This window comes from Monodelphis domestica, chromosome 2 (genome assembly GCF_027887165.1).
Source record: "Monodelphis domestica isolate mMonDom1 chromosome 2, mMonDom1.pri, whole genome shotgun sequence".
In the NCBI taxonomy this organism is placed as follows: Eukaryota; Metazoa; Chordata; class Mammalia; order Didelphimorphia; family Didelphidae; genus Monodelphis; species Monodelphis domestica.
Window position 1 is genome coordinate 228,161,666 of NC_077228.1, and position 25,851 is coordinate 228,187,516.

The 25,851-nt window shown below is 37.8% G+C and overlaps 1 protein-coding gene across 2 annotated transcripts in view; it reads left to right on the forward strand.

Moving 5' to 3' along the window:
- Positions 1–25,851, forward strand: part of PITPNC1 (phosphatidylinositol transfer protein cytoplasmic 1) — a 424,023-nt gene that overhangs the window by 337,356 nt on the left and 60,816 nt on the right. For both annotated transcript variants that reach the window (XM_007482775.3, XM_056817273.1), the window contains exon 5: positions 8,247–8,342. In XM_007482775.3, the coding sequence (XP_007482837.1) occupies positions 8,247–8,342 (96 nt within the window). The remainder of the gene's footprint in view (positions 1–8,246; positions 8,343–25,851) is intronic.

Here is a 25,851-nt window from a genome sequence, read left to right on the forward strand (position 1 = left end):
AGGCTTTGTTAATGGCTTACTTATTATAACTACAATATCAAATGCTTATAAGTTTAAACTGGAAGCAGAGATCAAGTGATCAATTAGAGGACAAAAGATACATTCCACAGAAATATTCACTTGCCCACTTACACAGGTCACATATTGATGCCACTCTATACTTTCTTCTTAGTTTCATCTATCTTCTGCTACCATTCTCAAATGGCACAGATAATAGATGCTTTAGTTTGGAAAGTTTTCTCCAAAGCATACCTTCTATATCCTGTGATCTTATATAACAAACATTAAGTGCCCACTTTGTGCCAGGTACTGTGCAAAGTGCTGGAGATATAAAGAAAGAAAAAAAAATAGTTTGTTTTCTCAAAGAACTTAGTTATAAAGGGAAAGGCAGCATGCAAACAACATGTACAAATAAGATATAGAGAAGAAAAACTGGAGATAATCAACGGAGGGAAGGAACTCGCACTAATAGGAATGGGGAAAGGTTTCTTGTAGAAGGTGGGATTTTACTAGGGCTTGAAGGAAGCCAGGGAAGCCAGGAGGTATAGCTGAAAAGGACAGCCAGGAAAAATGCCTGGGAGATGATAGTGTCTTATCCAAGGAAGAGTAAGGAGGTCAGTCTCCGTGGGTCAGAGTGAGGGAATGGGGACTGGAGGTGGAAATATGGAGTGGTTATAAGAAGACTGGAAGGATAGGAGGGGACCAGGTTATGAAGAGCTTTGAACACCAAAGAGAAGATTTTCTGTTTGATCCTGGAGATCAAACTGGGAGCCAGTGGAGTTTCCTGAATAGGGGGTGGCAGTGGGAGGTGACTTGGCCAGACCTGTGCTTTAGGAAGATCAGTTAAACAATTGAGCAGGGGATGGACTAGAATGGAGAGAGAAAAAAGAAGAGAGACGAACCAGCATGCTATTACCAGTAGTCTAGGTGTGAAGTGACGAGATATTGACCAGGGTAGTGATGGCAGGGTCAGAGGAGAGAAGAGGGCATCTATGAGAGAGCTTACTAACTTTGTTGCCTTTGAGCCTGGGACTGAGAGGGGAAAATTTAAGATTCATATCCAATAATAAGGAAAGAAATAAACATTTATTATGTATGCCCCTACTGTATGCCAAGTGCCATTCTAAGAACTTTAGCGTTATTAGGTCATTTGATTCTATGCCAATCCTGGGAAGTACATGCTATTATTAGCTCCATTTTACAGTTGAGGAAACTGAAGCAGACAAGTTAAATGTCTTGCCCAAAGTCATACAACTAGTAAGTCTCTGAGTTTTCTTGACTTCAGGCCCAGTGTTCTATGCACTATGTCATCTAGCTGCCTAAAAGAAATCAAAAGATGGCATACATAGTAGTTGAAGGATCAGAGTGGAAATGTGTGCAATTCTTAGGGCTGTAGAAGCAAGATCTAACCAGTGACACTAATTTTTTTTAGATGCATTAACCCTTATACCAGGGGTTCTTAATCTCTTGTACCCTGTACCACATTGGCAGCATAGTGAAGTGGTGAAGTCTATGGACCTCTTCTCCAAATAATGATTTTAAATGCCTAAAACAGAATACATAGGATTACAAAGGAATTCTGCTTTCTGCATTTGGTCTATTGTAATAGTTAGTTTTGGCTTAAGTATGTGAAGAAGTCTGGCCTCACTAGATATATAGTTGGGAAAAGGAGGGTTTTTTTAATAGACAAATCATGTCTTAGCATTCTTATGAAAATATTTTTAACTCATGAATCCTCTGGAAGAGTCTTGAGAACTCCCTGTGGCTTAGGAAACCACACTTTGAAAACCAATGTTCTAGTATAACTTGTTTATACAACTTTAGGCTGGAATTTCCACTGGTACATTGCTCTGAAAGAATATTTTTATTTTGTATGTGTATTCTCTCTGCTGCCATCAGACTCTGAAATCAGGGATCTTGTTTGTTCTTTCTTTTTAAAATATCTTTCATCCCTTCAGTATCTAGTACTTGGCCATGTGTATAGTTGGAGGTCCAATTCTCATCTTGTAACCCCTAACAAGAGTTCCAAGCACATTGCCCACATTGACCCCATTGTTCTCATCACAACATCTTGTGACTTTCTTCTCATAGATGAATTTGGAGAGAATGGAGCTCAGAACTTTTCCCTTGGTCACAAACTAAGTAGTGCCTGAGCTTAGAGTAGAGAGAAGAGCAATTTATACAAGAATGTTATTTATTATTTATTTATTTTGTAGTCACCTTCAGCTATAAGGTCACAGTCATGATAGAGAGCAATGACCCAGATCTCCCAAAGTAGCAGACAATCTCAAAATCATTTAAAAAACACAAAACCTTGAAATGTTTAAAGTGATGTTCTTTCAGTAGCTTTGGCACCACAATTAGATTTTACATGACTATGTACAAGTCACTTAACCTTACCTCTCTTCATCTCAACTTTTTAACCCTTATCTTCCATCTTAGAATCAACATCATATATTGGTTCTAAAGCAGAAGAGTGGTAAGGGATAGGCAATGGGGATTAAATGACTTGCCCAGGGTCACACAACTATCAATTTCTTCAACCTTAAAATAAGAGAATATTGGAGACCATGACCTACGAGGTGTCTTCTTTTTTCCCAGTCTATTAATCTGTGAACTACATGATGGTCTTGATAATCCTAGACCATCCATCTCACAAGGTTGTTTTGGAACTTAAAGGAGATGATATATGTGAATTGCTTTGTAAACTTTAATGTACTACCTAGATGTCTATTGTTGTTATATTGCTCAGGTTCATGTTTCATGACTTTGTCTTGCTAACACACATTCCACATTGTGTGTGGAGTGGGAGGACTGGAGCCTCTGATGGGAGGGCTTGTTGAGCCCTTTTCATGGCTTCTCATCTACTGTTAGCCACCTCTCACTAACTCTCACCTGTGGCTCCAAAAACCTATAGTACGTGCGACAGCCACATCCCAGAAAAACCATTTTGGCAGACAGGTTGAAGGTAACCAACAAGCCTCAAACCCATTGATGATGGGATGTCTACCCTGAGCATGTGAAGACTTTCCCTGCTTGAACTGGAAGATGAGGACAATTTGTTCCAATGGCCATGAAGGCAGCTGAAACAGGTGCTATGGGACCCTTAGAGCTTAGGCATCAAAGATGCTACGGTCATCCACTGCATTCCAAATTATTGCCAATTGCCCTGATTTTTGTAGTGCTACTGGACTTTAGTGACTCTAGAAGAGAGAGAGAAGCTGATGATATTGGGCAAATCTACTCCACTTAAATACAATTCATGCACAAGTCAAGACATCATTTCATGGTATCATTGGTCCTCTTGAAAATGAAGAATGAACAACACAACATACTGATCATTGGTGGGAAGAGGCAACCAAGAAGAATTTGAGATATCCATAGAAACTGAAATGTAACTAAAAATCCATAGCAGAAAATGGACAATTTAGGCATAGACACTGGAGGAGAGGGGGAAGAAGTGAAGGAGGAGAAAGAGAAATGGTCTGATTTCTCCCGTTTTTTCCACACACTCTGAATCTTAGTATGTGTCAATAGACAGATGTAGTTGGTAGCTATTAGATGATAGATATATATATGTATATAAATGATAGATGATTAATAGATATAGGCATAATAATAGATCACATATATAGATAACAGATAATAGAGAGCTATAAATAATAGATGACTAATAGAGATAATAGACATAGATGGCATGTAGGTGACAGATAATGAATAGAGATGAAAAGATGTATAGATACTGATGCAAAGACTGAGAAATTAGTATTGTGCAAGTATACAAGGAAAGAATGGCTTTTTTTCCTCTAAATTTGAGCCCCATGACATGCCCAAATGTCTGAAGAGCCCTGCACCTGTACAAGACTACAGTGCCAGGTGTGATTCCTGTCAATGCTTCAAGTTTATGTGATGACATGATACATTTTTTCCAGGACACTGTCTGAGCAAGTGTCTCCCTAGACTGATGATTGAATCAGGCTTCTGGTAGCTATTTGGAATGTGCAAGTGATTACTTACTCTTTGTTGAGCATTCTCCTGCGCTGCAAGGTTAAACCTTTTGTTTTAATATGCTTGGGCATAATCCTAAATTATACCAGTCTGAGCGTGGGAGAGAGCAGCCATCTTATATTCTTTCTTTCACTCTCCTACTTCCATCTGCTCCCATCACATTATTGAGAAACACTGCATTTATTTTCCTTGAAGAATTGGTTGCTGATAGAAATGTAAATAAAGTGTGTAGACACTCAGCTAAACTCTACCTGCCCTGAGGAAAGTGGTCAGTTTCCATGGAAGATAGGCATAGGGCATAGCAGAGAAGAATCCAAGTAGGGGACCAAGGTATGCTGGTTAGAATGAGCTTTGTTGCTTTTGTTCAGTAATTCAGTCATGTCTCTCTTTATGTCGTCCTGTGGATTTTTGTCCAAAAGGTTTTCTTGGGAAAGAAACTAGAGTGATTTTCCATTTCCTTCTCTAGTGTACCCCTATTTTACAAATGAGAAACTGAGGCACATAGGGGTTAAGTGACTTGCTTGGAGTCACACAGCTGGTAAGTATCTGAGGTCAGATTTGAATTCAGGTCTACTTGATTCCAAGTCTAGTTCTTAGTTGCCTCTTAGAATGACCTAGAAATCCATTAACATCTTAGTTTTCTTTGTCCTATAGTCCTTCACTTAGTAAACAAGAGGTATCTAGAAGAGAGTCCTTGACCAGGATTCAAAAAGATCTGAGTTCGGATCCTACTTCAGACCTTTATAGTTATAGGGCTATGGGCCAATCATTTAACTGCTTAGAGCCTCAGCTTCCCCATCTATATAATGATAATAATAATAGCATCTAACTTTCAGGATTATTATGAGGACCAAATAAGATATTATCTGTAAAATACCTTGCAAACTGTATTTTAGCTAGGTGATGCAGTGGATAGAGCATTAGAGCTATAATCAAGAAGACCTGAGGTCAGATATGACCAACTTCTCTCCACTTCAGTTTCCTCATCTATAAAATGGGTATAAATTGACTCAAAAGTTTGAGAGGATTACATGAGATAAAATATGTGACGGTCCTCAAAACTTGCTAGGTAAATCCTAGCTATCATTAGTAACAGTAGTTATGGAAATATAGAGGGAAAAGAGACAAGGCTTTTAATTTTGGGAAGTTTACAATTAGAGAGAATTAAATTCATTAAGCAGCACTTATGAAGCCCCATTTGCTGCAAAACATTGTGCAATTTATGATGCCCTGGAAGGACGAAGGCAAAAACAAACAAAAACAAAAATCCTTTCCCCAGAACATACACATATATAGAATTGGGGATGCTTCCAAAGCCTCATTTCAATTCTAGCCTTCATTTTGAACAAAAGTACATCATACTCTTGATAAACAAATGTCTCCTCAATTCTGAAGTCAGTCCCAAATGAATTATGGGAACATACACCCAAGTGTTGGTGAGATGCTGCCATTTTGGAGTGTAATGTAATGCAATGGCCTTGATCTGAAATATCAAAGAATAAGATAGAATCTTCACATCAAGATTTTTACAACCAAGAATATGCTAGGGTAAGATCATTAGTCAAGCTGAAAGAGGCTCTATAGTCTTGTTGGGTTTTCCCTTCTCTCGTGTCTCTCAAACTTCAACATAAAGGGTAGTGTCTTAACAGAGAAGAGATTTATACCAAAGATCCCACATGCCAATAATGCTACACCACCATATGCTTTCTGATAAGGTAAGATAGCATCAGCAGATGACATGTATTTGGTGAATTCCCAGTGAAAGAGTAAGCATGCTTTACAATTACAAGAAGAAAACTAGATTCAAATTCCATCTTTCCAACTGTATATACTGAGTTTGTGGGTGGGAGGCAATGGAAGGCTGTTTATGATTTGTGATAAAAGATTGATCCATTCTGATGGGTACTGAGGGAGAATTTTCAGGGTATCATTCATTTCTCCATTCTTTATTCAATAAGTATCTCCTCCTAAAAAGAAACCTTGTAGAATCATGCTGTCATCAGTGGTTTCCTCTCCTGATATTTCCTTTCAATTAGTTTGGATCCTGTGAATTTAACTTGAAGAATTTATATTAATATAGTGTGTAAGGAAAGAAACCTGAGTGTAAGAATCTTACACCCAGGACCTTGAACCCCAGAACCTTGGGAATAGCAATACATCCACCTCAGTGCCCACAGCCACCATCCTGGGAAACAATCCCTGGGGTGATACAGCCTAGCAATGTCTCCTCCTGGTGCCACAGCTATCAAGGACCCAAGAAGAGAAAATTGTTCTTACCAAAGTCAAATAATTCAATATTGAAAACTGTTAGGATTTTTATAGTGGAATTGACATTAAAGAAGAGGCATTACCATCTGTTTTACCACTGCACTCTAAGGACCATGGGACCTTTCCATCTAACTTGCAGATGAAACCTTCCATATGGGTTGTTTCCCCCATTAGAACATGAGATTCTTGACATCATAAGCTGTCACTGACTTTTCTTTTTGTGTCCCTAGCACTTGGCTCGGTGCTGGCTCATAGTAGGGGCTTTAGTAAATGCTTTTTGACTGACTAGTTAGTAAGAAATTAATAAATACTTTATTTAGTCATGTATTCAGTGAAGATCAGATGTTCTCTGATATGTCTTAAAAGGTTTCCTGAGAAACACAGAGGCCAAATGACTTAAATTTGGTCAATAGACCACACAACTAATTCTTCTGCTGATAATGTTACGGTCAGGATTTGAACCCAGGTTTTCCTTACTTCTGGCCCAACATTAACTCAATCTGCCTCTCCTGTAAATTTTTATTTCTCTTATTTTCAATCCCCAAATGAAAACCCTCCTTAACTTCTCTCATGATCCACAATATTGTCAAGCCTCCCACTTGGTTTTTTAATGATCTCACCAACAACATAAATCTCTCTGTGGTTTCTTTGTGTATATTTGCAAGAAACTCACAGACTGGTAGCCTTATGTTTCATTTCATGGACCTCATTCTCTGCTCTCAAACTTGAAAAAAATTCTCTCTCTTCCTACTGAATGGGCAAAACAAACGAACTGCTGCTCCTATGCTGGCTTTGTTGTTTAGTTGTTTTTCAGTTGTATCTCTCTTTTCATGACCCCTTTTGGAGTTTTCTTGGCAAAGACACTAGTATAATTTTCCATTTATTTCTCCAGCTCATATTACAGATGAAGAACTGAGGCAAACAGGGTAAAGTGACTTGCCCAGGGCCACAAAGCTAGAACATTTCTGAGGTCATATTTAAATTTGGGAAGATGTGTCTTCCTGACTTCAGGCTCGGTGCTCTAACCATTCTGCCCCCACCTGCCAGGAATGCCGGCTTTATTTGTGGACTAAAGCTTTTTTTTTTTTTAAGTGCCAATGATACAAAGAATCAGCCTTCAATTCTAAAGAAATACACTCCCTCTTTTTGGTTAAACTGGAGGGTAGAATCTGGCTTCAGACACTTCCTAGCTGTAGGACTCTAGGCAAATAACAACCTCCATTGAATAGCCCTTACCATTCTTCTTCCTACAAACCAATACATAGTATTTATTCTAATACAGAAAGTAAAGATTTAATTTTTTTTAAATAATAAACAGGAGGGTAAATCTAGAAATTTAAAAGGGAGAATCTCCAGAAAAACAGTAAGAAGAAAACACAGGATAAAGAATAGACTATTTAAGATTTTCATCTGAGCATCTTTTGGAAGGCAAGAGGTGCTTTGATCTAGAGTACAAGAAAAAAGTTCTTTAAAGATAGCTGAACAGCAGGTCATAATAGCACCTCTCTTCCAACTGTAGTGCATAGTAAGAGAATAGTCTTTTTTTAAGGTCAAAACTGATTGTTTTCCACCTGTGGTTGGATCTTTCTCATTGGGTTGTTTTTGGGGTTTTTTGCTCCACTTCCAGCCTTTCCCTTTATAATTTCTCCATTTCCAAATCCAACTCTGAAAATGAAGTGCTGAACACCTAGGCATATATCTTAGAAGGGACTTATTCCCTTGATATTGTATTTAAACATGGCCCTCTTACCTCTCATTTACTGAAGGTTAGTGTTTCTCTGTTTCTGCTGTGAAAAAAAACTCAGATCTGGGTGAAAGCCATTTACAATTTTCACAGCATGTCCACAGAGAGGCAGAAGGCTCCATCTGGAGAAACTCTGAGCACTTACTGGTAGGTGCTAGCCATCCTTCTTCTTGGAGGACATCACCTGGTCCAGCTGATTTTTTAATGTGTTTTTCTGTTCTTTCAGATTTTTGACAGTGAAGCCAAAGATGTAGAACGAGAAGTGTGTTTTATTGATATTGCCTGTGATGAAATCCCTGAGCGCTACTATAAGGAATCTGAGGTAAGCTTCAGGTGGGACTGAACCCACATCCTCCATCAACATGCCTACCAAGGTAGAGACTTTAGTGCAATGTAGTGGGTAATAGTATCCGTTTTTTTTCCAAAATGATTCAATTCCCTGCATGTAGGAGTGGCTAAGTAAATATTTGTTGATTTGAAATAGTATTTTCATCTTATGGAAACAGGAAAATGCCAAATTATGTGGTCACCCAACATATTCCTCTTGCCATTCAGAGACTTTGTTGCTCAATCATTTTCAGTTGTGTCTGGCATTTTCTGACCCTATTTGGTATTTTCTGGGCAAAGATACTGGAGTGGTTTGCCAGTTCTTTCTCCAGTTCGTTTTACAGATGAGGAAATTGAGGTAAATGGGGTTAAGTAACTTGCCCAGGGTCACACAGTTAGTATATCTGAGGCTGGATTTGAACTTATGAAGTCTTCCTGATTCCAAGTCCAGTGCTCTATCCATTGTACCACCTAGCTGTCCATTCAGCAAACAGATAGTTCAAATAATAATAACTAATATTTTATATAGTGCTTGTATTCTATATACTGTGCTAAATATTATAATTGCCCAAGGAGATCTGTGATCTGACTGATTTGGGAGTTCCCTCCATCAACCTATCCATGTGTAGGGACTTTCATGCAATGAAAGGGTACCATAGTTTACACAGAGATTCCTTAGGCACAGGGATTGAATCCTGCTGGACTCTTTAGCCCAGGTCTCTAAGCGAGGTCTCTGACTTGGGTTTATAGCTGCCAGGTGGAGCAATGATTAGAGTTCTGGCCCTGGAGTCAAAAAGATATGCATTCAAATCTGGCCTCAGACACTTAATAGCTCTGTATTGCCCTGGTCAAGTCATTTCACTTCCCTCTGCCTCCGTTTCCTCATTTATAAAGTGAAGATAGGAATAGCACCTACCATTCAGGGCTGTTTGGGAATTAAATGAGATGTTTATTAAGTATTTTGAAAACCTTAAAGCTATGGAAATGGGTATTGAGTGATAATATATGTATAACCCAGTTAAAAAAAAAAACTTGAAGCACTATCACCCTAGACAATGCATCCTAAATGTGGTATCACCCTAGAGAAGTCACTTAACCTCTGTTTGCCTCAATTATTTTTATAAAAATAATGCCAGTATGTAGGAAGCTACAACTTGGGTATCCTATTCATCTTTTTCTCTTATGATGTTATATATAAACAGTACCCAGGCAAGAATCCTTTATGACAGAGGAGGAAATGCAAACATGTTAGCAGAAACGTCTATGTAATATAACCTCTGTAAGTCAATATGTTTCTGTGAGAGGATATTAAGTTGTTCATTCGAATTTAACAGAAGCCTCATGGGCAGCTTCCACAAGAACAAAAGAGAGGAAATTGAGTCTGACTTTGCTGGTGTTGGAAGTCAGACTTCTCAGGATTTTTCATGAAAATTTCTCATTTAGGTACTTTGCACAAAATCATGAGACCAGGGGACAATTCAGGCAATGCCTGTAGTTTCACTATTCCAGGCAGGCCTACACTGAAATGGTCTCATGAAGGGAGCTCAGAATTTTCCAAGATCATGACTATCCTCTGCCTTCCTCTCCATGCTCACATGATCACAGATTTGGAGCAGAAAGGAAATCTACAGATCAGCTGGTCCAACTCTTTCATTTTACTGGGTAGGAAAGTAAGACCCAGATTGGCCCCAGGACACTTTGGCCCAAATGCCAGGGGAATCCAACCCAAGTCCCCTGACTCCAAATCTAATGTTCTTACTTTTGTACCACTCCTACATTCAGACTTCTTCTTAGCATCCCAGATGGCCCACTTGTCTTCATTTATAAAGACAGTAACTTCCCTGTAATAAATCAGACCATGAATTACACAGACTCTCTAGGCAAAGATAATCATAGAATGAGATTGCAAAACAGCTCCTAGCGCATGTTCTAAGCAATGCCCTGCATTTCGTGTTGCTTTATAAATATTCATTAATTTGTGACTAGCTACTCATCTAATAAAAATGAAGAAAAACCAATATACCTAATATGTTTGAGATATCCACTGCCATTAGAATAAAGAATAGCTGATATATATATATATATATATATATATATATATATATATATATATACATATATTGGAATAAGGAAGTCCTAAGTTCAAACCTGACCTCATTTACTAGCAATATTACCCTAGACAAGTCACTTAACCTCTGTTTCCCTCAATTTCCTCATTTGTAAAATAGCGATAATGATACCACCAACCTCTCAAGGTTGTTGTGAGGATCAAGTAAGATAATAATTGTAAAAGGCTTGGCATATAGTAGGCACTATATAAATACTTATGACTCTCATCTTTTCTTCATACAGTTCCTTGATGAAATCTATTTCTGCTCTTCAGAATTCTTCCTTGGTTATATGATGTAGCCTTCTCACACCTACCATCTATCTCTCCAAATCTGTCTGTATGATATTCATCTTTAGTTTTTCTATCTTACTTTGTTTTCATTAATTTTTAACATTCTTTTCTCTTTTTAATTTTGAATTCCAGATTTTTTTCTCTCTCTAATCCTTCCTCAACCACCAAGAAGGCAAGAAATTTTATCTCAATCATAGATGTGAAATCATGCAAAACATATTTCCCTAGCAGCCACATCACAAAACAAAGCAAAAAAAAATGAAACTAGAAAATTCTACTTTAATTTGCATTCAATGTTCCTGAGTAAGATAGATAGCATCTTTTTCCTTGTGAGCCTCTGTAATTGTCTTGGATCATTATATTGATAAGAGTAGCCAAAGCTTTCACAGTTAATCAGCATTACAACATTACAAAACCCAATGATCTCACTTCACTTTGCATCAGTTCATATAGGTCATTAGCATATCTCTCTTCATTTCTCTCATTCACTTTTTTTCGTTACAAAATCTGAGATTTTTCCATGCTTTTTGATATCTTCCCCTCTTTCAGATAACCTTATATATCTGTTCTTCAAAGCACTCTTAATTATATTTCCTTAAGCACAGATCTTTTCTATAAACTTTTACCATCTATGTTCTTTTTAGCATCTATTTCTCCCTTCTCTATTAGCACGCTGAGGATTGTAATGTTTAGGACCAAGCAGGATGTTAGGATCCAAGTGGGATAGTATGGTCCAAATAGGATGCTGAAGTCCAAGTTGGATATTATGGTCCAAGTGAGATGTTAGGGACCAAGAGTGGTGCTTCCAGTATCCTCAATAGAGAAAACAGTTGGTTAAAAATGGCTTTTGCAAATCTTTCTCATTTTCCTTCTGTATGAAATCATCTTCCCTTTTCATCTTTAAACCTCTTGGGATGACTTTGCTTACTAGAATATCTTGCCACACTTTCCTTAAATTGGTTTTCTCTCTGCTTTATGAGATGATATTGTTCATAAATTTTCATCTATCATACCTCATAAGATTTTACAAACAAGTTTATGTTCTAACCCAATGTTGCCTTTGGCAGCCAGCTCTCTTTGGTAAGGCATATGTTTGTAGACAAAGGTACTTTCTGGGCTCCTTTCATCAACTTGTTGTGACAGTTATTTCTTATTAGAGGCAGCTAGGTGACACAGTGGATAGAACATTGGACTTGGAAGCCAGGAAGACCTGAGATCAAGTCCGACTCAGATACTAGCTATGTGACCATGAACAATTCAGTTAATTCTGTCTACCTCAATTTCTTCATCCAGAAAATTAGGATAATAAAAGCACCTAAATGCAGCTTCCTGCAACCCTCAGGGCTGTTGTACAGATAAAGTTAAATATTCATAAAGTGCTGTTACAATCATTAAATTTTAGCATAAATTTATTTTTTTGTTGTTGTCACTGTTCTATTTATTATCTGTTTCCCATTTTTTGGTTTTCAGTTACTTGTTTACATCATTTAGAGTTCTGTTGTTTCCACTGCACATGTACCTTTTTCTCATTATTCTTCTTGTTGTTTCTTAATACAAATTCTGATCTTGGCTCTGATGGTCCAACTGTACAAAGACAGCTGATTCAGGGATAACTCCCACATGGATAACAAGTCTTTTCCTGTCTGTCAAAATAAAATCTATTTCATTCTCTCTCATGTTACTTGATAGTTGCTATATCTGGTGCCTACTAGTTTTCTTTTTTCTTTTTAAGAAAATATTCATGATAAAGGAACATGAGGCTTCTAATACAATCCCCAAGTCATTTCTGAACATACATTTTCTCACATATCTTGCCATCTTCACATCAAAGTCACCAAATATCAAAGTGTTATATATATATATATATACATATATATATGTATATATATATATGTGTGTGTGTGTGTGTGTGTGTGTGTGTGTGTGTGTGTGTGTGATTTGGAGGGTCTTACCAAGTTTAGTATGCCAACTTCAATTGCTATCAACATGTAGCTGGATAATAATGATGATAATTTGCATTTATATAGTACTTTAAATTTTTCCAGAGTCCTTTCCATACAGGATCTCATTTGAATCTGCCACTGGCACTGGGAGTTAGTCTAAAGGCTTTATCTAGTTCATCTTACAGATGAGGAAACTGAGGCTCAGAAGGGAAGTCACTTGCCCAGTTTTGCACAACTAGGATGGGTCACAGGTGGGATTTGAACTTAGAGACCTTTCTGATCCCAGATACAGCCTTCTATACACCGTAGATCCTGTTTAGGACAGGATAGGTAAGGTTGCCTATAGGGTATAAGATAAATAGATGCTATTATGAGTCCTTTCCTTTTGGTTACTTTGTGAAATACAAGGAAGTGATTCATACCAACTTATCTCTCTTTTCTACTTTGCCTCTTCCCATTCCATTTAAGGATAGCAGCTGCAGAACTGATGCTTGCATTTAAATAACTAAACATTTGGCAAAATAGGGTTTGACTTTTTTTAATTGTAAACTTAACAATCACCAACAAACATAAACACTTTGATATACAAAACAAGGAAGACATATGCTTAAGAAACTAAGTCTCTGTTATGTAATTTGCTTTATATTTATATGTGTGTGTAGATATATATATGTATGTACACACACATGCATAAGTAACAAAATTTAACATAGTAGTAAACAAAATTATTCTATTTGTGTCCCCCTCAATCTTTTTTTTGTTTCTTTTGTGCATTTATAATATATTTTACTGACTTTAATAACCAATATATAGGAAACAATCTAATTCCACTGGAGGCTACTTTGCTTCTTTGGATATCAAATTCTTTAAAAGGTTTATTTATTATACCATAAATCAGCTTTAACAGTATTGAGAGAAGAGTTTCAAGGTCCATGTGTTGCATTTCAAGGACAGATCTGGGTCCCAGATTCCAGGCATATTGTGATTGGTTAGATGTTTGCTAAATAACAAAAATAGCCACGCATCTGTTTTAGCTTCAGTACTGGAACATTATTTATGAGTGGGTCACCCAAGTTCCTTCAGCAGCCGGTAATAAAGCACTAACCATATATAATTAGTCAACTTGAACACTTACTTTCCTATCATTCCTAATAAAATAAAGGGGGACCAGGCGGTTGAAATTGGGAATTGCATTTAATGAATCCTGGTGTTTTCTGGTGCAAAAGCCATTTTTTTCAGGTTCATTAAGAAACAAAGATAAAAGATAGGAGAAAACTAACTGCTATGTTATTAGCTCTGTGGCTTCAGGCACTATAATAAACCCAGGCTTTGAACTGAGGAAATATTTTGCACATGTAACCAGTAGATGCTTGCCTTGGTGGAGCAGTTTGGCTGAAGGGGGCTTTCTTACCTCCCAAGATATGGGGGAAGTATTGATTTTCCCCAAACACTTGCATCTCTACCCATAAGCCTTGACTTTGGGTGGAGCTTTCCCTTCGGGCACCACCTTCTCTTCCTTTTGTTCCTGGCTCACCTCTCTCCAATGGTAGGAAAAGGTGGAAGTTCTTGTCTTAGGCACCTGTGGTTCTTTTGATCCACTTTCAGCCACAACAATAGGCTTGCTAGTCCTGGACAGTTTAAACTCTACCTTTTTCTCCTTGTATATAATAAAAATCATAACTGTTCTATGTTCGTGAATCTCTCCAAAGATTCAAAAGAGGGAACAACTAATTGGAAATACACTTATATACTGAAGTAAAGGGCAATCTTTTTTTTTTTAACCCTTACCTTCCATCTTTGGATCAATACTATGTATTGGTTCCAAGGCAAAAGAGTGGTAAGGGCTAGGCAATGGGGATCAAGTGACTTGCCCACATCTGAGAAGTGTCTGGGGTCAAATTTCAACCTAGGACCTCCCATCTCTAGGCCTGGCTCTCAATCCACTGAGCTACCCAGCTGCCCCCAAGTAAAGGACAATCTTGAAGAGAAGCCAAAAGCAGGAACATTAAAAGAATTATAAAAGCAAAAAATATCATAAACTCCCAGCTCACTAAACTCAGGTATATATCTCCCTGTTCTCTTAAATTTCTTTGCATTCATTAAAATAGCCACTGCCATCTTCTATTATTTATACATATGTATATATGTATAAATACATATATACATTTACATAAATGTTTATGTATTCCAAAACAATTAAGAATGATTATATCTTTATCTAGGGGAAAGCCAGATTTGAAGTTCTAATGAAACAATAAGGAACAAATTAGCAAAAGGAAACAGAGATTTAGGATTTAAACCTCCATCCTTTCTGAAAGGAAGAGGGGAAGAGAGAAAAAAAGAATGTTTAGCAGTCACTTAGATTTTCTCAGATTCTTGCTTATTAAGCAGAGGTGTGAGCAAAAGCTTTCAACCCCTCAAAACTTACCTTAGTCCCCATTCAAAGTGTCCTACTTCCCTGATTCTCTGCTACTCCAGCTGCTTCTCTTTCAGTCCATTCTTGTCACCACAGCTGTATTCCAGTTTCTTCATCCATCTGTACAACCCTACTCATTCTAGTCCAAATCACGAGGAAGACTGCAAATCCCATAATAATGCCGGTCTGAACCCAGGTTACACACATGAGAAGGGCCAAGTATAACATATACAATAAAGCAAGAAATAGGAATTAAGTTTCCAAAAATACCTTCTGAGAAAAGGTTACAGTTGTTTTTTGTTGGTTTTTCATTGAAAACTAGACCCTTATCTAGAACTCAGAACCAAGGAATTCTTGTTGGCCATCAAAAAAATGTAAAGTTCAACCTCTGGCTATTCCATTTGCCAGCAACATGAACTTGTTGAAAATCACTTCTCTGTTTTGGTCTTAATTTCTTCTACAAAATGAGGGCCTTTTTTTCTAATTCTAATATTTATAATCCTATGATCTTAAGTGCAAGGGGAAATGGGGGGGGATCAGATTCAGCTCTATGTCAGCTCTATGTGGTAAAGCAGTATAGCTGGGTATAGTTTGGTGTTCTAGAATATTTTCATGTGTATGAATTTTCATGTTTTTTTCTGGTATGCCAAACATACCTTTCTTTGCCAGATGTGCTCTTTAAACTCGAGCCTGCTTTTCCCCTGGACTTTGTATGAATTTGTGGAAATCTTTGCCCCTGATTTTGGGGGATGTATTGTACCACCTATTTTCACAATTAAATCTTTGCAAATAACTATTTCTTAAAGTTAATTCACTCTGGCTGGTTAACTGATATCAGTTGCTAATGGGGGCACCACACAAGAATGGGCTTATAAGCAATAACATTAGAAAGATAGCCCTCACCTCTCAGAATTAACTCCCAAATTCCTATGTGGGGAAGTTGCCAGGCTGCCTCTGTGAATGGGGTTTTAGGATAGTAGCCTTACAGGCTGTACTATCTAACAAAGAAAATGATTTATCACCATTAGGCTAACATTTGTCAACCAGAGTGGTTTACTCCTCTTTCTGAGACATCTGACTTTATGGGCTTTCCCTTTCAGATTAGTTTTTACAAATACCAATCAAAAGGAAAAGCTGAACTACTTTTAGAATGTGTTCATTTTTAGATCTCTCAGTCCTTACAAATCCAAGGTTGGGTTATCTGGGTCACTCACTTATAGGCATTTCTTTCCATACATTGTCATCTCTGGCAGAAGGAGAGATTTTGAAGAGCTCTCTCTTCTTATTTCTCCTTTTTACTCCCAAAGCAAGTAGTGACATCGACAAGAAACAGCAAGACTGAAGGTTTCCAAATCAGCCCTTTCATGAAGGTGACTAGAACCAGTAATTTTCCACCAGAAACTTCTTATTTGACTGTCTTGTGCCATCAACAGCTAGGATCTGGAAAGTGTTCTTGGGGGAAATCAGGAAAAGTTAATGCCCTAATAAAGTCCTTTCATTATTTTTATTTTGCAAAGCTGATAACTTTTGTATCCAAATCAAATGTCCTAACTCCAGTTCCTAAGACCCACTTAGTGTCAAGTTCTACTGTCATCTTGGTAGAGGCACCCACAGGGCATCACAGTCAGAAATAAAATATATGATCTCTCAGGCAAAGACATTATCTCTGTTCATCTCAGCATGCTGCCAGCTACAAAACCCCGTCCTTTGGTGTTTGCATCAGAGATTTGCTCTCTTTCCCCCAGAGTCACATGGTGAGGGCGAGGAGGGAAATATTTAATAACTGCCATAAATGCAGTAAAGTGGGGCAATGAACAAAGAACAAGCAAGTTGTACTCGTTATGTGGTTGGGAAATAGATTCTTGCATTGGCCAAAATTTAATTCCAGTCAGTTAGCGTTTCAGGTGCCAGTCCAAAAACTAGGAACTCTTTAAGATATATTTTTACAGGAGTAGCTAGAGCCCAGTAGAGAGGAGGTGAGGCTTAGAATTTGGAGGACCTGGGTTCAAATTTGGCTTCAGACTTTTTAAGTCACTTAACCCTGATTGCCTAGCTCTTGCTGCTCTTCTGTCTTGGAATTGATACTAAGATTTTATATCTTGGCATGTTCAGAGGCAGTGAGCACATGTCTGAAAACAAATTACTACAAAGTTGATTGGGTAGAGTTTGAATATTGTAATGATTCTGAAAAACCTAGAGCAAAATACAGTATTGCTATGACCTTGAGCAATCATTAAAAGGACAGTCAAAAAACTGTTTAGCCTATTTCAGCTAATGCCCCAGCAGCCACCATTTGTAAAGACCATAAGTTTGACTTCTGTTAGAGGACAAATGAGTCATCAGGGCAAATGGCATATATGCCACCCTCCAGGCCTCTGGTATTCAAAGCACTTCTAAGAGCCCCAGAGGTCAGAGGTGTATTTCATCACCACCATCTTGGCAAAAACATGGCAGCCAGCAAAATGGGAGCTCCTTGAGGGCAGGATCAGCCTTGGTTTTTATTTGTTGCTTTTAAACCCTTACCATCACTCTTAGAATCAATACTTAATATAGGTTCCAAGGCAAAAGAGCAATAAGGGATAGGCAACTAGGGTTAATTGCCCAGCGAGGAAGTGTCTGAGGTCAAATTTGAACCAAGGACCTCCTGTCTCTAGGCCTGGTTCTCTACCCACTGATCCACCTAGCTGCATTCTTCAACCTTATTTTTGACTTTGTATCTCCAGCATGTGATACATCACAGTTAATATTATAATTAATAATTATATAATTGAATCATATATTTATATAATTAAAATAATAACTTAATAATAAGAGCATACCCACAAGAAAATTATAGTGAATAAGTTTTTTGATATATTAGTAGTCTTCTTTTTAATAATTTTATTTTTTATGAATTAATAGCTTCTGTATATATATGCATATATATATAATTTATACAAATATTTTATCTTCACAGCTACCCTAGGCACTCTTATTTATCCCCATTTTACTGGGCAAACAGTGGTTCAGTGAATTTCCCAGGCTCAGAGAACTAGCATGAGGCTGGATTTTAATTCAAGCCTTCCCAACTCCACATCTAAAGCTCCATCTGCTGTGCTACCTAGCTGCCCAAGAATGCCAAGCCAAAGAGAACAGTAAATTCTGTCATTCTTAACTGTATTCATCAGCACAAAATGCTTTACACAGCCATATTTCTAGTCTCATTAAAAATGTTTTTTATTTTCCTTCCCATTAAATGATTGAGGGTGAGCAGGTTTTGTAGTTCTCTTTAAGTCATCTGATTTATAGTCTCATAATAATAGCTGGAAGGAACCCTTAGAGAACATCGGGTCCATCTCTCTTATTTTAAAAATGACAACTTTGAAACCCTGAAAAGTTAATCAGGATTCCAACCTAAGTTTCTGCAACTGCCTTTAGGACTTGGGCTGGGAAGGAGCAAGTGGGGGTAGTAGGTCTAATCAGTCTCTTGGGTTGCTACTGTTGTATTTCTCCCTTGAGATGAATGCCCTACCCCAACCCAGTTCATCTGTCTTTTTGGATATAAACCAGCTGTTTTGTGATATGTTTCAAATTGTTGTCAACCACCCTCTCCTTCCCCCCACCCACCTTACTTCTTGATTAATAAGATGAACGATTACATCTCTTGCATGGGGAAGGAACCCAGCTGCTGTCGTTCCTCCAATGACAGCATATAAAATTATAAAAGACAACAACCTCCTGTGAAGGTTATCCTCCAGGGGTCCTTGCCTTTCTGGGTTCTGGATAGAAGGGATGAATTCTCTCCCACAGGGCAAGTTCAGGATGAAGCCTTGGATGGCAGATCTGAGCTCCAGCGCTGTTGGAAGGAATGAGGCATTTATAGCCTTCCCTGGAACTAGATCAGTCAGAGAAGATGTAGCTCATAGAGAGAATAATGTAGGGAAGAACATTTTTTAAAGTACTCCAGGCAGACTCTCTTAACAATTCACCCAAGAGACAGCACAAGAATACTTGATGACATTTTCCCCTGAGATCTCTTTGCTTTCAGTAGCATCAAGAGAAAAGGGAGCTATCAAAGCATCAGACTTGAAGATGTGTCTGTGGAAAGGATTCCTAGAGTCTCTTGGGTCATTGGTTGTGGTTTATTGTTGGGTTTTATTGGAAGGGAGTGGGATTTGAGGTTAGTTTTATAAAATGGGGAAGGAAATACAGTGAGGTAGACTGCATTTGGGAGGAAAAGACTCAGAATCCCAGCTTTGCCATTTGCTTAAGCAGATCATTCCTTCTCTCTAAGCCTCAGTTTTCTCATCTGTAAAATGAGAAGACTAGATTAGCTTCCCTCTCTTAAGATCCATTCTACCTCTAATATTCTGATTTACACAGCATCCATTGTATCTGGCCACAATATCACAACAGAAGAGATTCAGCATTTCCCCATTATAGGAAGGGGAAATTTTTTCAGGAAAGGAAAATATTTTTCATAGGACCATAGATCTAGAGCAGGAAAGACTTCTAGATCAACTCCTTCACTTGACAGATGAGGAAACTGAGGCAGGTGGGGAGTAGGTGTCTTCCCACAGGATCACACAGCTAATATAAGTCTGAGGCTGGATTTGCTCTCAAATCTTTTTCACTCCAGGATCAGCCCTCTATCCATTGAGCCCTCTATCATGTCAGCCATGGGTCAAGAGGTAGTCTATGATTAATTCATAGAATTTCAAGAGTTGGAAGTAATCTCAGAGGTCATTTAGTCTAATACAAATATGAATAAAGATCCTCCTCAAATGTCCCTGATAAGTGGTTGTCCAACCTATGCTTGGAGACATGCAGTGAACTTAGAACCCCAGACCACTTTTGTATAGCTATAATTAAGAACTTTCCCCTTCCATGAAGCTAAAATGTACCTTTGCTCATCACTCACTTCTTGATCTCAGGTTGAGCAAAGGAAGGTCTAAGCTGCCTGGGTGGATGAAAACAATGATTGTTAGAAATCCTAGACTGTACACTCCATACTGAAAAGGATAATATCTCAATGACCACTTTTATTATATTCCCAATATCTAGCCCAGTGCTTTATGCATGGCAGCTACTTAATGATTGTTGAGAATTCCAAAGGGGGGGGGGGCAGCTGGGTGGCTCAGTGGATTGAGAGCCAGCCCTAGAGATGGGAGGTCCTAGGTTCTAATCTGGCCTCAGACACTTCCTAGCTGTGTGACCCTGGGCAAGTCACATAACCCTCATTGCCTAGCCCTTACCTCTCTTCTGCCTTGGAGCCAATACACAGTATTTACTCCAAGATAGAAGGTAAGGGTTTAAAAATAAAAAAAAGGAGGAACTTCTCAGGTAGGTGATATGACAAAAGTAGAAGCATTGTTAGGAGGAAGAATTTTTTTTGGAAGACTAGATGATTCAGAAGGCAATGTGAGTCAGACAGCCTGGCCAGAGGATTTGAAAAGATGAATAATTAGAAATAAGTTTAGAAAGGTAGAATAGGTCCAGTTTGTAGAGGACCTTGAATGTCAGACTAAGGAGTTTGCCTTTTAGTCATTAGTGATGGAGTAATTGTTGAGGGTTTGTTTGTTTGCTTTAATCCACAGAATGACATGATCTCATCCATATTAACGGCACTGTGGCACATGCCAGTTATCTCATGACCCTCTGGGAAAACCTGAATCATAATTACATTTCTACTGTGTTTTAAGATTCTTTAGTATAATTCTCAACCCTTCTTTAAAAAACAAAACAAACAAACAAAAAACCCTTACCTTCCATCTTGGAATCAATATTGGAATCAGTATTGGTTCCAAAACAGAAAAGTGGTAAGGGTTAGGCAATGGGAATTAAGTGACTTGCCCAGGGTCACACAGCTGGAAAGTATCTGAGGCCAGATTTGAACCTAGGACCTCCTATTTCTAGGCCCGGCTCTCAATCCACTGAGCCACCCAGCTGCCCCCAATTCTCAACCCTTCTGATGAAGGACAGGTATTATTATCCTTATTTTACATCTGAGGAAACTGAGGTCAAGTTTTTTGCCCAAGATCACACAGCTGATGTCAGAGCCTGGAAATGCATCCATGTTTCCTGATTCCGAAGTTCATTGCTCTTTCCATTTTTTTTCTGGGACACATGAATGTCTGCTTTTTTCCCACATATTTTTATAACTATTTATCAATATTGTTGGTTTCCTTCACAAAACTGAATTTTGTTTTGTGCTTTTAAAAACACTATTTCTGGGGAAGGTCTTATGAGTTTGACTAGATAGCTAAAAGGGTTCACAAAGCACAAAAAATGGTGAGAAATCCTTTCATTATACCATGACGTCTTGGATGAGAACTGCATCCTCTTATTTTATTTATTTTTTAAATTCTTATTTTCGATCTTGGTATCAATTCTAAGACAGAATGTCAAGCAAGGTTGTGACTTGCCCAAGAGCATACAGGTAGGAAGTGTCTGAGATCAGATTTGAATCCAGGTCCTCTCTACTCCTGTCCTGGCTCTCTCTCCACTGTGCTACCTAGCTGCCTCTGCATCCTGCGATTCTGCAATGGCTCCATATTCCAGAGTAGAAAATTATGAAGTCTTAGTCCCAACCTTCAGCCATCTCAGCAGCAGTCATGTGGTATATGCTAAAAAAAAAAATTGGAAAGAGAAAAATGCATTAAATAGCCTTCCATCCTGAGCCATTCCAGTGATGGCATTTTAGTCACCATTTGTTGCTTCTTCCCGAGGAGCAGAAAAATCTGTTTTGAGTTCCCTTCCTTTTAAATAGAAAAGTACCTGGCTCATCATTCTTTCTCTGTTTTAGCTCTTCCTGTCTTGGGGATCAGTACAATAAATGTGTCATAAAAGGAATTTGGAAGAATTCCTACTTCTCAAATAGTTTATGTAATATTAGAGTTAATTGTTCTTTGAATGGTAGAATTCATTTGTGAATCCAATTGGCCCTAGGGCCTTTTTCTTAGGGAATTATTTCATAGTTTGATCAATTTCTTTTTCTGTAATTTTTTAAGTATTTTATTTCCTCTTTCATTAATTAGAGCAGTTTACATTTTTGTAAATATTTATCTATCTCACTGAGATTTTCAGATTTATTGACATATAATTGGACAAAATAACTCCCAATAATTGCTTTAATTTTTTCCTCATTGGTTGCGATTTCAGCCTTTTTCATTTTTTGATACTGGTAATTTTCCAGCTCATCAGTCTGCCATACTGTGCTTTGTGTGGATATGGAGGACAAATGTTTTGTTTTGTTTTGTTTTATGTTCTTACATATTTTATTTTATTTTTATTCAAAGATATTTCCTTAATCACAGGTAATAACAATTTTCAACATATATTTTCTGAAATTATAAGATCCAAATTGCATCCTCCTTACCTTCCTTCCCCCTTCTCAGAGATGATAAGCAATTTTATCTGGATCATACATGTATTCATGCAAACCATACTGGTCATGGTTGTAAGAGAATACTCATATAAAACTAAAACCCCAAAATAAAACCTTACACTAATGTGGGAGATAAGTATGCTTTAATCTTCATTCTGATTCCAATAGTTCTTTCTCTACAAATGGGCATAAACCCTTTAGAATTGTCCTGAATCATTTTATTTTTGAGAGTAATTAAATCTTTTACAGCTGATCATTTCACAATACTGCTGTTACTGTGTATAATGTTCTCCTGGTTCTGCTTATTTCACTCTGCATCAGTTCATATAGGTCTTTCCAACTTTTTCTGAAATCATCTGCTCATTATTTCTTCCAGCAACAATTTTTTAAATACAGATTTTTTTTTTGGCCTTGGAATTACTGTAGTATATTAGAGAAAATTCTTTTTCACAGGGAAATTCTGGTTTTATTCATCTTCTATTACATCAGTTTGTAGGTTTAGCAATGATATGTAGATATTGGTGCTTTTGTGGATAGTGAGTAAAGTTGATTATTCCTTCTTGGCTAGTCCCACCCTTATATAGCTAAGTTCCAAAGGAGTCCAAGGATAGGTAGAAAGGGAAGGGGTAGCCTTCTTAGCAGGTGATATGACAGAAGCACAAAGAGACAGGAAAGAGAATGCAAAGGATCTGTGTGATTTAGACAACAGTGTGAGTCAACCAGCCTGGCCAGAGGATTTGGAAAGATGAGTAATTGGGAATAAGGTTAGAAAGGTAGGCTGGTGCCAGTTTGTGGAAAGTCCTCAAATGTCACATGGTGCTACTCTTTCTCACATCCTTTCTGAGGACAAGACTTTTTCTGCCTTGCTATTTTCCTCAGTTTTTCCCTTTGTGAGGCTAGTTTTCCTATCAAGGAAAGAGAAAGTTCCTAAGATGACTGCCTCACAAAGGCTAACTCTAGCAACTTCCTAACTTCCCTAACATCCAGCTGTGAAGTCTTTTGCCTAGTAGAATGTGGGTCCATATGTTCCCTGCAAGCTATAAAAACGAGTGAATAAAATCTCTTTTTTGTGAGTCTGTGCCCCCAAGTAGAATGGCCATAGCAATTAAAAATAAGAAAGTATCTTCTTCATATTTATTTGAGCAATGGAACATACCAATAAGCAATACAAATGGCTAGCCACTCAATATTAATGCTGGCTTTAAAATATGGGATGATTGGAGTAAAATAAATAAATAAACTTTGAAAAAAAAAGAGAAGTTTGCACCAAAAGGTACCCTAACAGAGATGGTAAGAGGGGGGGAAATGTGAAAGACACCATTGGATTTACCTAGAGTTTAGTAAACTAGGATCTATCTAGAAATAACTCTTGATCCAGAGTCTAACACTGGCTACCTCATCACTGTGGTGCCATTCCCACTTCCGTGGTGGCTACCCCCATGGCTTCTTCTCTCTCACTCTACTGCTGCTTTCTTAGATTCCAACCTCATCAAATTAGATGATAGTTATAAAGTCCGTAGCACAATGTCTGCTATGCTGTAGTCACTTAATAAAATGCTGGTTCAGGGGCAGCTGGGTGGCATAGTGAACAGAGAGTCAGGAGGACCCAGATTCAAATCTGGTCTCAGACATTTCCTAGCTATGTGACCCAGGACAAGTCACTTAATATTTGCATAATCCTTAACTGTCTTAGAATTGTTACTAGGACACACGGTAAGGGTTTAAAAAGAAATAAAAAATATTTGTTGGTTCCTTCCCCCTTCCTCCTCATGTTCACCTGCGTCCAGCACAGGTGGTAATAACAGCACCTCCACTTATCTCTTTCCTCTGCCAAACCTTCTCTCTCTGTCTCTGTTTCTGTTTCTTTCTCTGTCTCTGTCTCTATCTGTCTCTCTGTCTATATTCCTCTCACATCCCCAGTGCAGTGGTTGTTGGCATCATTTGGTTGTGGTAACAGCATAACAGCATTAATTTGTAGTAACTCCATACCTAGTACGCCAGCCAGATTGTCCAGATCTCTTCTTTTGCCTTTCTCTCACTAAGGCACCCAGTCTGACATTGTCACCTCTAGGTCTCACTCTTCTCATGAAGGTTTTCCCCTCTGTTGGGAATGGGAAGAGCTAAGTTCTATAAAATGACTCTAGATTAAATGATATGCAAACATAGGTCTTTTACCAACATTTGGTTACATTTATTTATGAAGTCTCCTAGAAGAGAAACTAGAAATGCTCACTCATCTGACTTGAGGGTTAAATGCAAAATCCAATAAGAAAAATAAATTATCAAGACATCTGAATTTCTAAACACTAAATCAAAAACAGTTGGTTTGAGCTTCATCCAGGAGTTTTGGAGCTTGTACAAATGAAAGACCAAGATTCTAAATAGTAATGGGAAAATGGCCCAAGTTGCAAAGAAACAGAAGGTGAATTTGCTGGATTCACCTCTCATGAAAGAGAGAGAGGCCAGATGACCTGCCAATGCCAAACATTTCTAAATATTTCAAGCCCAAAGGTCATCAGAGGACATAACTCTAGTGTCCTCATCTCTGTCACACATGAGAATTTGCCTCTCATGAACAAGTTTGTACAATTATGTACAAGATGGCCAACAACTACTCTAACTTCATCATCACTAATTAATATTTTAGTAAATATTAACAGTGGTTAATATATTATTAATAATACATTATTAATTGACATCTGTCTCTTATGTACTGTGCTATCCCTCATCCTTGTCACACATTAGAGTTTGTTTCTCATGCACAAGTTTGTACAATTATGTGTAAGATGCCCAGGTGCTGTTCTAACTCCATCATCACTAATTACTATTAATATTTGTCTCTCACATACTCTAGTGTCCTCATCTTTGTCACATGAGGGTTTGCTTCTAATGTACAAGTTTGTATAATTATGTATAAGATGACTATCAGCTACTCTAACTTCATTACTAATTAATATCTTAGTAAATATGAAGATAATGTTAATATTTGTCTCTTGTACTGTGCTGACCCTAACTTTGTCACACATGAGAGTCTGTTTCTGATACACAGGTTCATACAGTCTTGTATAAAATAGCCAGTAGCTATTCTGACATTATCATCACAAATTAATATTAGCATTTGTCTCTTCTCTACTCTGGTGTCCTTATCTTTGTCCCACATGAGAATATGTCTCTCTTATACAAGTCTGTACAATTACACACAAGATGACCAGCAGCTACTCTAACTTTATCATCACTAATTACTATTTGCTAATTAATATTAATATTTGTCTCCCATGAAATGTGATGTCCTCATCTTTGTCTCACACACAAGTTTGTATGGTCATATACTAGGTGACCAGCAGCTATTCTAACTTTATCACCACTAATTAATATTTA